Genomic DNA, 13,296 nt, shown 5'->3' on the forward strand with positions numbered 1-13,296 from the left:
ATGCACCCAGATCATGAGTACACCTGCAGTGTTTTGTTTGTTTCTTTGTTTGGTTTTACTGGAAACATTTATTATGACAAGAAGTGAGAGCTACACAACAGTGGGTTTGCCCAAGGTTAGAACTGTGGCAGAGGTCCCGGGGCAAGGGCCTCCCTGCCCACCACAGGCTCATCTCTTGCCTGGAGGAGACCTTTGGCACTTGGCTGGCGGGGACAGTGGGCAGATGAAAGGCTAGCAGATACAGACTGTCAGAAGGGTCTGTAGAAATGAAGCGGGGAGGGCAAGTTATTAAAGTCCTCATCCCATTCCCATTCCCATTCTCGTTCTGGTTCCCGATCCTGTTCTTATTCCCACTCCTGCCCCTGCTCCTGCGTGGTCTTGGGCTGAGTTGTGGAGGCCACTGGGTTCCTGGTCGTCTTAGGGCTGATGATACTGCTGCTGTTGGGTGACACGGGGCCCATACCAGCCTGCCCAGAACTGGGTGTCTTTGCCCCCATGCTGCAAGAGGATGTGGCGGACGCCTGGAGGGTAATCTGAGAAGGTGTGAGAGACCTCTGTCCACTGGCCATCGTTCCACTGCTGGATGGTCACAGGTGGGGGCTCGAAGGAGGCCAAGGTGATGTAGTTGGCTGAGACCAGCTGTACTTGGATATTGTAGGTGCAGCCACAGTCTGCTCTGGCGGCGAACCAGTCCTTCACCACAATGTCAGGCTGGATTATGTCCATTAGTTCCTCCCAGTAGCCCTCAGTTTTGAGGTCCACCATCTGGGACTTGAGGCATAATCCAAAGGATGTGACAAAGTACTTCCTGACCTTGGAGTCAGGAAAATCTTGCCCATGACCTCCAGGTAAGCTCTCCATCTTCCAGTGGTCCCCCCCATTGTAGTCGATTTGCCAGGATCTCATACCCTCTTCAGCACATGGGTTGTGTAGGAGGTTCCTGCGGAGGCTGCACAAAAAGTAAAAAATCTTCCAGTCAGACACAGGCTCATCGCAGTCCTCGGTGATGAAACCCTCATGCAGGCTCTTGTGTTTCCAGAGGGTCACAAGGTCGATGAGGTCGCACCAGAGGTTGCAGACAGGGCGGCAGTCCAATACCAGCTGACGGGCAGGCACGTATGTGAATACCTCCAGCAGGATGTTCTCAGGCAGTTCATTGATGCTGATCAGGGCCATAGCTGGGCTGGGGTGCACACACAGCTCTGTGTGTGTGGTGGTCGGTGGGTGTGTGTGTGGGGGGGGGGGGGGGCGTGGGCAACGATGGTGGTTAGCCCTGACCAAGGAGGTGGATTCCTCAGATCTTTCAGGATCCTGGGGGGCCTGGGCCTCCTAATCCTGCTTCCTATCGCAGCTGTCACCCCCCTGCCTGTCCTGCTGGCAGTGACCTGAGCACCGGGTGGGACCTGAGCTGTGTGTCAGCCTCTTTGTTTGTTTTTAATACTGTATGTTTTTATTGATTTTTAGAGAGAGGAAGAGGGGGAGAGAGAAAAGCATTTATCGCTGCCTCTACATGAAAAACCCAAGGGTGGGGAATGCAAACTGGAGTCAGGAATGAGGCTACAGGTGTGTGCCCCAGTGACCAACACACTTTGGGTAGGAAGCTCTCAGTGGTCAGGGCAGAAAGAGAACCCTGGTTGAATCTACCATTCACAATGTCTCTCAGATCTAAGATTAAAATCCAGGTATAGAAAGAACAATCCTCAGTACTAAAATCAGGTAAGAATTTCTCACAAGTATCCTCTTATCAAAATGATAGTTAAGCATTCTGATAATAAACACAATGACAGATATTCTGGGTGTGCTCAAACACTAAACTCCCCAAGGGCAGTTGTCCATACCTAGAAATTAGTTAGATGTATTCAGACGAAGTGAGCATGGAACGTGTGCCTTATGTTGAATATGTTCATATGAGCAATATTAACATTATTACATTATTCAGTAGGTTCACTGGTGCCACCTGGAAATATGCCCCCATTTGCCTGGCAGAATTGCAGTTCATTCCTATGAACACCCCATTTCATTTTCAAGTATCCCAGTTTGAATACTAAAACATACAGTCATTCTATCTAGAAAGCCCCAGACCAACCTCAGGAGGCCCTCCCCAGCTCATCCACCTCCATAGACATGCATGTTCTTCAGTCCAACATGATAGGCTCCCCTGGTGGCTGAGTCTCCTTCCTCTGTACCCGAATCCTTGGAGCTAAGTAAACACTTACGTTAATACATGTGTGAACTTGATTCTTGTGTGCAAGCCAACAAACCAGGCAGGTTTACATATGTTACAAGTTTCAGAGGGCTGCACCTTAGACTCAGTGGAAAATCCCAGTACAGTACAATTCTGTAAAAGCAATTCTACAAAGGACAACCTCTTTTCAGGCTGGGAGGTAGCTCTCTCTGATGTGGCTTGATGAAGTAGATTCAAGGGAAATTAGAATTTTTCTTAGGAAGCCAAGAGTTCTAGCACATGACTACATAGGTGGTGTTATGGACATCTTTTATTTTTACTTCATTCACTCATTTGCCCTCTCACCCTCAAATTTCTCTCTGAGGAAGCATTCTGTTCCCAACTGTTAGTCCATATGGTTCTGGTGAAGCTGACCACACCTGACTTGGGGTAGAGTGGGTGACCTAGGTGTAAGCCAGCACATTATAGTTGTTGGCTCTTGTGACTGAATCAAGGATGGATACGTGGCCAGGTACTTTTGGAAATAAGCTTGATGCCGAGAGGATGTGGTGGCTAAACTGACATGGCCGTCTAGTTATCGCATGACACCTGGGTCAGTAGAAGAGAGAATGATATGATCACAAATGCAGCTGTGTCTCAAGTCAGCACTACTCTTGGGCTTTATAAGAGCCATTTTTGCTTAAGTGAGAATAACACTTGTTACATAAAAGCCTTAAATGGTACCAAGACGAAAAGTGCTAAATCTGCCTCCTAAACATGGCTAAGATGATTGGACAGGATATAGTTCAAGGCAGAAAGTACCAGTTACCATAGGCACAGAAAAACTTATGTATCATGAAACATGTTTTTGAGGAGCATCTTTCTAGAAAACCTGTTATCATTCAGAAGTTGCAAAATGTAACCCTTACGTAACAAAATGATCAAACTTTCATGGAATTGTTGGCAATGAACTAAATAGATTCTGATTGCCATCTCAAGACATGAAGGTGACATAAAAATGAATTTAGAGTTCTTTTAGGCCATTCTTTCTGAAAATAGTTGATTAGGAAGGATAAGTTGATTAGTCGTCTACTGAAACCATTCCTAGTTTTTGACAGTAAAATCAAACCATCAGCATCATGTTATTACTTAGGTGTTTTCTCCAATAGACATCTGTAAGCAAAACAACCCATTAAGGACAGTTGGGCTTTGAGAACTTTCTGGGACAGATAAATTAATTCACATCTAGGAGAGCTAAGCTGTAATGGCTTTAAATGGTCCATGTGGTTGAAAAAACACTGGCCTGGAAATTAGAAAACCTGAGTTCTAGTTTCAGCTCTGGTGCAAAATTAACTCATTGATTCTGACCAAGTCCTTTTAACCTCCATGAGCCTCAGTATAAAACAGAGTATTTAGATTTAAAAAAAATTATAAGATTTTATTTGAGCCAAACTGATGACATGCTGGGGAATAAGATCGCAAATGCTGTCCTAGACTAGATGTTGACTAAAGTCTCTTCCAGTTTTATGGTCTCTTTATAAATAGAAAGACTTCTTTATAGAAACCATATGAGTAATTTGTAAAATACAGAAATAATAAAAGTGGCATGGATTGTATTTCCCTTGTATTCATGTATAAACTCTGTTTTCTGTACTTAGTCCTTTAGTGAAATAAGACAAAAATAAAACAAGGAAGGATCAATGTTATGAAGAACTAAAAATAAGTATAATGAATGGTGCTCACATATACATTACTCAATTAGGCACTTTGTTCCTGGGCTAGGAATATGAATGTGACATGGTCCTTGTCCTCGAGAAGCTTGCAGAGTAATACTTGGGTATCAACTATAGTTCAACTAAGTAAGTTCACCACAAAAGTGAGCATACAGGTCTGAGCCTACAGAGGGGGGATGCTGAAGCCAGATAGTGAGTTTAGAGAAGTCTTCTTAGAGCTGACCATTATGAGGATATTTTAAAGGCTGTATGGAGAATTCTAGGCAGAGGGATTATCAGGTATTGAATCCTATTTTTATTATTATGGAAATAAGATATTTGGAAAATGGATGTATGCATGTAAATTTAGATTTTTTTTCCTCCTGGTGAATTTGCTCTATTTGAGTTAAGGAGAGCTAACATTGATTGAACTTGGGACACATGCTAGGTCTTACACTGTTAGGTACTTTACATGTTATCTCATTTAATACAACCTTTTTAAATATTAGATGACTGGTAGGAAATAGGAAATGGCAAAGTTAGGATTCCAAATCATGTTTCCAACCTTGATCTTTCCAGGACTATGTAATTTCTCTGAAAGAGTGCAGAATTTTCTTCATAGCTCTAAAAATGCATATGACCTGAAGCCTCACATTTTCTTCCAACTAGTTGCCTACCCATAAAATAGTTCCTCTGCTTGAACTTACTAGTATTAGCTCTCGTTACCTCTCCTTTGGATTAGCAAACTCTTTCTCAAGCTTGTTGATTCAAAAGAATTATCTGTGGGGCTTCTTAAAATGCAGGTTTTCAGGCCTCTGCCTCTGAAGATTCTGACTCAAGAATGGACTGGGGACTAATATCTGTATTTTTTAACAAACATGAAGCACATGAGCAGTCAAATTGTAGGAGACACTGGATTAGTTCTACCCATTTCTAATCCTCTTATTCCAAACCATTTTTATCCCTGTTTTTCAACATTACTCTCAAGGCTCCTGAAGACCTCCTTCCATAGTTTCCCATTGTTTGTTTACTGATAGTAATAAACACTACTGTTTACCAAGCGTTTATTTCCTATTCACTTTTGCCTCCACGGAACAAAAGCTCCACGAAGGTAGGGACTGAAAACTGCAGTATCCGGGCGCCCAATAAAAATTAACTGAACCAGCAAACACACAAGGTAGTTATTATCCTTCGACCTGACAATATGGAGGAGAGTAAAAGAGAAATAGTAAAGCTGATAGGAGATCGCTTGCGACATAATCAGTATTTAGCAGTTAACCGCCCTGTCTCCGTGCCCACTACGTGCCAGTGGTCCTTCCCCAAAGCTCGCCCTGCTCCTAAGAAGGGCACTTGGAACAGTAACCCGCAAAGCTGAACAGAGCTGAGAAGCGCGCCCTATTCTCCGCTGTGGCGGAGCGGATCACGGATCACGTGGGCCTGGGGGCGGTGCCAGAATGCTCGCGGGGTCCAGCCGCAGGTCACGTGGTACAGAGGGGCGGTTGCCACGGGGGGCGTGGCCGTAACACCGCGGGAACCGCCAAGCCTGGACTCATCGCGGGCCACGCCCCCGGCTCGGGCTGGCGCGCGACGAAGGGGTGGAGGGGTGGAGCCTTCTCGTCACCTTTCACCCCAGCATGGCTGCACCCGTGGGACCGGTGAAGTTCTGGCGACCGGGTAAGGCTCTTAGCGGAATGCTGGGCAGAGGCGGCGGCCTGACTTTGGTCTTGGCCCCGCGGCCCGTGTCCTGGGGCCTGCGGATCTGCTCGCAGGCCTGACCTCGCTAGCTGGCCAGTGCTGGTCGGCTCTGTGGCTCTGGCACCCACAGTGGTCCTAAGGGATTCGGGGGTCCGCTCCCAGCCCGGGCAGAAATTCTCTGTGACCTTGTTCGAGCCTCTCAGCCTCTCCAGGCCTCGTTGACCTCACTCCTGATGCCTGTCTTGCCCAACCCGCGAGATGGGGAAACGCTAAAGCGCCCACTCGTGTCCTGTTACTGCCCTGGGGCTGCTCTGTAAGCGGACAGGCGGTGCCGCTCAGGGTTTAGGAGCTCAAGTTATGGAGTCAGACTGGCTGTGTTCGAATTTTCCGCTCTGCCCATAGTAGCCGAGTGCTTTGATCTGAGCCTTAGCTCCTACTGTGAAACAGGCAGAATAATAACATCTTGCGGGCTTGAATAACGAGCACTGCGCGTTGTCTGGCATAGAGTAAGTGCTCATGAAAAGGGAAAGTGCCTTACTTTGTTTTAGGGTCGTTCTTGTCCACTCCGAGTGTCCACCGAGAGTGAACGCTTTCATGTTGGCCGCCACGCACTTCCCCTCTTGCAGGCTAACACGAATCTCAGTCCCAAAATGCTTTGCTTGTATTGTTTTAATTTTCCCCATCAGGATTTTACTGAATGTATACATGCGAGACCCTGCTAGATGCATTACTTCCTCCCCTTTCATCAGTTTCTAGTGAAAAACAAATTTCGTTTTTCCACCACCTGCACCTCTGCAGGTCTGGATGTGCAAAGTATATTGCAGCAGAAATGAAATGAGACAGAGAAGGTAATACAAAGAAAGCTTTTAAAGGGCATTTTAGAGTGGATCCCTGAAATTTTGACCAGGCATATAAGTGATGTGGGAGATAAACCCATACAAGGGATGTGCTAATTCTTTTTTTAAAATCTATAGTTTGTCACTTAACAACAGTTTTATGTTTCAGCATTTCAAGTCATCAGCCAGTTATCCATCCTGGGTTTTATTTGCGGCCAAAACTAAGCTCCCATTAAGTAATGAGATACCTTCTATTTATTCAAGCCTTTAATAATAGATCAAAGTGTTAAGTATAATAAAGGCCTGAATGAAGTATTGAAAATCAGACCAGTATATTGTTTTAGTTAAAGAACATGGGATTACTCTTAAGAGTTTTATTCCATTATTTAGTTTATTCATTGAGAATATACTTATGAACACCAATATACTTATTGGCCAGGAGACATCTGCAAGACCAGGGCTCTGCTTTGCTCTCAAGGTTTATTCTCTCAATTATACTATGAAGTTCGGTACCCTTTAGAAGAGATTTTAAAAGGAGGCACAAATAGGTGGTGGTAAGGAAAATGGGTGCTTGAGTCAAGCAATACAGCCCATCCTTGACTACCATTTACTAACTTGGTGACTTGGCCAAGTCACTTATGTGCTGAAAGTCTCAGTTACCTCATCTGTAAGTTGGGCATAACATCTACCCAAGGATTGTTTTGAAGATTAAATGAGAGTACATGTAAAGCTGTTAGCACTGGACACATATTAACCATTATAATTATACTAGAGGCCCGGTGCACGAAATTCGTGCACGGGGGGGGGGGGTTGTGGAGGGAGGGCCCCTCAGCCCGGCCTGCACCCTCTTCAATCCGGAACCCCTCAGGGGGTATCCGAATGCGACATCCCTCTTGCAATCCGGGACCACTGGCTCCTAACTGTTCACCTGCCTGCCTGTCTGATCGCTCCTAATCACTCTGCCTACCTGCTTGATAGCCCCTAACCTCCTCTGCCTGCCTGCCTGATCGCCCCTAACCACCTCTGCCTGCCTGCCTGCCTGATTGCCCCTAACTGCTCCCCTGCCTGCCTGATCACCCCTAACTGCTCTCCCCTGATGGCCTGATCGACCCTAACTGCTCTCCTCTGCTGGCCTGATTGCCCCTAACCACCTCTGCCTCAGCCCCCGCCACTGTGGCTTTGTCTGGAAGGACGTCCGGAAGATGTCCAGTCTATCCAGTCTAATTAGCATATTACCCTTTTAGTATAGATGGAAGTATAGAGGAGAGGGAAAGATTGAATATGGGGATGATAAGTATTTCATAAAGAGTGATATTTTTGAGGTGGACACTGAAGCACAAATAAGGTTTTGTTCCACAGAGAGGTAGGAAAATGGAGCTCTAGGCAAAGGGTGCGACATGAACAAAAGCAAAGTGGGATGCATGCCTCAACTATGACCCAAAAACCCCAAAATAATTGAGTAGTGTGATAGTGTTAAGTGGTAGGGCATATAGGGTGGGGCAAAAGTAGCTTTACAGTTCATATGGAAAATAGTACAATAATAAATAACATAAGAATAAACTTTTTCCCATACTTACAACTGTAAACCTTTTTCCCCACCCTGTATTTTGGGGTATAGCAGAAGATGAAGCTAGAAAGACAGGGGCCTCACTGTGAGAGCTCTCGTGCAAGTTAAAGAATTTAGACTTCATTGCTTTTAAGCAAGGGATGACAAGATCAGGTTTATTTTAAATATATTTTTATTGATTTCAGAGAGGAAAGGGGAGGGAGAGAGAGATAAAAACATCAATGATGAGAGAGAATTATTGATCGGCTGCCTCCTGCACGGATATGTGCCCTGATCAGGAATCAAACGGTGATCTCCTAGCCTATTCCATACCTCAACCACTGAGCCACGACTTCTGGGTGATCAGGTTTATTTTAGAAATATAACTTTGGCAGTGCTGTGCAGAATGGTTGGGGGTGGAAATTAGAGTCAGGGGCACCCTTAAGAGAAGGTACTACTAAAATTGAGGAAGAATATTAAAAGCCTTAATTTTGGCGTGGGAGCAGAGAGGAGGAACCTTATTGGAGAGACATTCTAGAGGCAGATGGAGGGCATGGTAAAGTCAGTAATGACTCATTTCTGGATTAGGTGACCAGGTAAGTGGTTCTCAAATTTTGCAGTGTAGTTGAATCACTTGAGAAGCTTTTAAATATTTTGCTGTTCTGTCATACTTTATGGCAATAAATCAGAAGTCAGGATGGTTAGGAACCAAGCATCAGTATTTTTTAAAGATTTCTCAGCTGATTCCAGCATATATCAAAGTGTGGGAACCACTGGTCTAGGTAAACTGTTGTCATTAACTGAGGTGGGAGTGGATTTAGAACATACTGTACTTATTGGGCCCTAACTTTATGCTAGTCACTTTTACTTGCTTCATCTGGTATCAATTTCATTTTACAGATGAGGAAACTGAAGTTCAAGGTATGAAAGTAGGATGTTGGAAATACATGGTGAAGGTCAAGAATGTGGTTGAGGCCAGATATGTCTAGATGTTGGAATCACGAATATATCCTGTAGGCTGGGAGTCATAAGCTCAGGTAGCTACAAGCACCTTTCAGACAGTCTAAATAAGTGACATTGTTGGGTGGAATGATAGGGTGTCATATAGGTGGAATGATTGGGTGTCATATGGGCTCAGAATTGCCAGATTTGGTTTTTAAGCCAAATATCCAGATTTGATTGGGAAATTTTTACGTTTTAAATGAACTATTTCAAACATTTTAACCAAAGCATGTTTGGGGACCTTGAGTAACTAGTTTTTGATCTCTACCAGTTTGTGTTCTCTGCCTTAAGAGCTTTGTATGAGCTGCTTAAGATTTCTGTAGAAAAGTTTGACTAGTACAAGTGGATCAGGAGGGCCTGGCCATTTTTCTTCATCCATTCAACAAATATTTAATGATTGCTGACTACGTGCCTAAAGATAAAAACTTTATAGCAATAACTTTGTAGATTTTTTTGACCTGACCTGTAGTAAAGAATATATTGTGCTATGATCCAGCGTGTACACACACACACACACACACACACACCTCTGAAAAAAGTTGTACATAAACAGTATTGCTTTCTGAGACAAATGCCTTCAGAAAGCAAATGAAGGCATTTGTCCCAGAAAGCAATACTGTTTATGTACAACTTTTTATTCTATTTCTAGTTCATTATTACAAAATGCTAGTAATGATCCACTACATTAATCTCATAACCCACTAATGGGTCACCATTCAAAATGAAAAACTGTGGGAGAGGGTATGCTGGATTGGGGGGCGGGGGAAGGTGCTGTTTTCATCCTTATTTTACAAGTGGGAAAATGAAGGCATTTGTGGTTTGCAAGAATTACAAACTTGTTACTCACATAAGCATAGAGAATTTTCCCAAGGGAAAAACAACCATAGGCAACCAGAATGGGCCGTGGGATGTACATAAGGGGGACACAGTCCTGGTTTGGCTGAATGAAGTCTTTTGTAAGGAGGAGACATGCTTGGTATTGATTGACAACAGCTGTTCTAGTAAAAGGTCTCATAACAGAATATTACACTGAGGTGAGGTAGTGAAGGAGACACCTTGGGGATTAAACCCTGGTGTGGAAAGAAGAGACCTTGCAGGAACAATGCTAAAATGTTCTAGACATTTAAGTTTAAAATGTGTTTTGAAAAGGAGGGAATTCAGAACATAAACAGAGCTGATGAGGATAAGGTATTCTTAGCAATGGTTTTCTTGGGTAAAGGTTTCCAGAAACTAAGATATAGTGATGATAATATTATCATGTATAACAAGAGAAGAAAGGACACCTTTTTTGAGCACAGGCTTTGTTCCAGTTCCTGTCCTATCTTTTAACTTGTTGAAAAAAGGTCAACATTTTGGCAAAAACAATACAACAATGTTGGGTTGCAGCCTCTTGGGGAGCTTCTTAGGTGAAATCTGACACTGGCCCCATAGCTGAGGCAGGAAGAGACCAAAGAAGAAGGCAGGCATTGTTCTAGATTGGTAGGTAGCAGGTTAATAAGCAAGGGGATTTACATATGAGTCCGGGTTTGGCTGGATGAAGTCTTTTGTAAGAAGGAGACATGCTCGATATTAATTGACAACAACTTTGAATTTGGTACTTTCACATACCATCACAGATTCTAAGTTCAGAATGCCTGCGAGATAATAGTTTTGGGTAATTATCCCAAAAGAAGGCTGTGCAGCAAGTGTTTGAACTTCTAGGGAGGGTTTTTATTGATTCACAAAGGTACCATGTCCTGAGGTTGAATAGCTCTAACTTTTAGAAATATCTTCCACTATCTTCCTTATGTTGAGTTGAATTCTGAACCCTGTGTCATTTACTTATTACTCTTACTTCTGTCCTTGGGCTACACAAACAAATTGTCATGAAAAGTTATAGAAGAAAAAAAAAAAGTTAGGGAAGCAATCATGAAAGTGTTCCTCCTAAGGCATTTTTTTTTTTTTTCTGGCTAAAAATCCATGAGCAGTTTTTCATGATAGTATATGGCTTCCCTGTTCTTCACCATCCTGAGGACCAGATTGTCATTGTTCTTACTAAGAAGCTGTTGTGGAATATGTAGTTTCTTAAAACAGTACTTCCCATCCAACCTTTTCAATTATGTGATTCAAATGGAATCTACCATTTATTGCATCACACTCCACTGATCTTGGTTGTTTGGACTGGGCTGGGCATTGGACCTAAGCTGGGAGAAAAAGAGCCTCCACTACCAGTTCACGCACTATGTTCTATCAGGAAGAAGAATAAAAGAAGCAACATTTTGGCAAAAACAGGCCCTACCCTACGCCGCACGAGGGTAGGGCCTGCCTCCCCAGTGTTCATGCAGTATCTCTTGCACTTCATCCCTGTTGGGTGAGTGAATGAATGATTGGTGAAGCAACTGTGAGCCTGAGCTCTGGCACTGTTAGCAGCCTTGATTTTAGCTCCTAAAGAGAAGCCACCCTAAGAGACTGAGAAGACTTGTTGAGAGGTGCAGAGATGAGAGGAGGAGGAAGCCCAGGCAGCGTTTGAGTCCCTGGTTCCTGTCGTCCCTGAACCTTGCTGCCATCTTACAGTAAAAGAACTCATCCTTTGCCTCATCTAATTCCCTTTGGGTTTCTGTCACTTTTATTAAGTGCTAGGTAATAATACTGACATGGAGGCCAGAATTAAAAACATTGTCTTTTGTAATATACAGTTGTGTGTGGCCATTTTGGAGCCCACTGGGATTGTGTCTCCTTTGTTCTTAGAATGAAGCTTTGTATTTTCATAGGTACTTTTTGAGATGCTTTCCTGAAATTAAAATTTAATATCGCTTAGTAGTTTGAGATCAAATGCATTGCTTCTGTTGCATAGCTTAGTCTTTGAATTTATACTTTTGCACGTTTTTTGTTCACTGTATCAGAGAATCTGAAAAAAATTTTTCTGTTACAGGTACAGAGGGACCAGGTGTCAGCATCTCTGAAGAGAGACAAAGTTTAGCTGAAAACTCTGCAACAACCGTTGTTTACAATCCTTATGCTGCCCTTTCCATAGAGCAGCAGAGGCAGAAGCTGCCAGTGTTCAAGGTACATTGAATAAGTATGTTCAGTCTGTAGACCTGAAGCTGTCTGCAAGAACTTTATACTTGGCACTGAAGCGCATAGTGTCCTCTTACTCTTAATGATTCTTTAGAACACAAAGAACTCAGAGACACCCTTATCTGAAGGGATTACCCTTTCAAAATATGTGTGTTAGTTAATCTTATAAATCTGGAAAGTCCTTAAGATTTTTTTTCAGTTAGATCTTCCATATTGAAAACTGAAAGAAATGGAATGATGTTCTTTTTTCTCCTCTTTGCTTTATTTTTATTTTTATTTTTTAAATTGATTTTAGAGAGGAAGGGAGAGGGTGAGAGAGAGAGAGAGAAACATCAATGATGAGAGAGAATCATTGACTGGCTGCCTCCTGCACGCCCCCTCCTGGGGGTGGGGGGAATTGAGCCCACAACCCCGGCATGTGCCCTTCAGTTTGGAATCGAACCTGACCCTTCAGTCTGCAGACTGATGCTCTATCCACTGAGCCAAACTAGCTAGGGCTCTCCTCTTTGCTTTTAATTATGGACAAATTCAGACATACAGAAAAATAGAGGAAATAGCACAGTGAACTTCTATGCATCCAGCTTCAACAGATTACCAACATATGGTCAATTTTGGCTTTCTTTTTAAAGGCTATTTCTTTAAACAAGATTAACTGGGGATATGAGGTGGTTTCTGTTGAAGAGGTTAACTCCCACTGAGACAGTGACAGAATTTTGGTGTGTTTATTGTGCACCATGTGCACATTCAGACAGTTGATTTCATTAGTATCTTGTCATCTCACAAGAGACCAAAGTGTAAATTAGAATTCAGAATATGTTTGTTTATAGTGAGCCATAGTTCTTCAGTACAGATGGGCCCAGTCCATGGACACACTTTCTCCCTGTTGCCAAGTCTATGTGGGAAGCCATATTGTAGTTGGGAAGGAGCTCAGAGCCAAAGGCCATTTGAGGGATATTTTTTCCATATATCCCCTGATGTAGGGTAATAAACTATACCTGCCTCACACAATGCCTCTGCAATGACCCAAGTTGTGTGGCCACCAGCACCCCTGACTCTCTCTCCTTCACCTGGACAGAGCTGGGTGAAAGCTGCCAAGTTCTTACATGTAGGGATTTCTGTTGTCTAGACTGCTAATCATTCCTCCTTTTTTATTATATAAATATTTTTTTAATGTTTTTATTGATTTCAGAGATAGAAAGGGAGATGGAGAGAGGACTAGAAACATCAGTGATGACAGAAAATCATTGATTGGCTGCCTCCTGCATGCTCCCTACTGGGGATGGA

General features: G+C 43.3%; 2 protein-coding genes across 2 annotated transcripts in view; one reads left to right on the forward strand and one right to left on the reverse strand.

Annotated features, from left to right (window-relative positions):
• Positions 1-417: 417 nt before the first annotated feature.
• Positions 418-1,176, reverse strand: LOC308256487 (F-box only protein 6-like; the record flags this gene model as incomplete). Its single annotated transcript, XM_080684825.1, has 1 exon — positions 418-1,176. The coding sequence occupies one exon, from the start codon at positions 1,174-1,176 to the stop codon at positions 418-420; it is 759 nt and encodes a 252-aa protein (XP_080540951.1).
• Positions 1,177-5,365: 4,189 nt separating this feature from the next.
• The window catches only part of DHX35 (DEAH-box helicase 35), a 72,771-nt gene continuing 64,840 nt past the window's right edge, over positions 5,366-13,296 (forward strand). The window contains exons 1-2 of the mRNA XM_080684237.1: positions 5,366-5,550; positions 11,867-12,000. Coding sequence (XP_080540363.1) covers positions 5,511-5,550; positions 11,867-12,000 — 174 coding nt within the window. The 5' untranslated portion in view covers positions 5,366-5,510. The remainder of the gene's footprint in view (positions 5,551-11,866; positions 12,001-13,296) is intronic.

Source organism: Plecotus auritus (genome assembly GCF_963455305.1).
Source record: "Plecotus auritus genome assembly, chromosome: 8".
NCBI lineage: Eukaryota > Metazoa > Chordata > Mammalia > Chiroptera > Vespertilionidae > Plecotus > Plecotus auritus.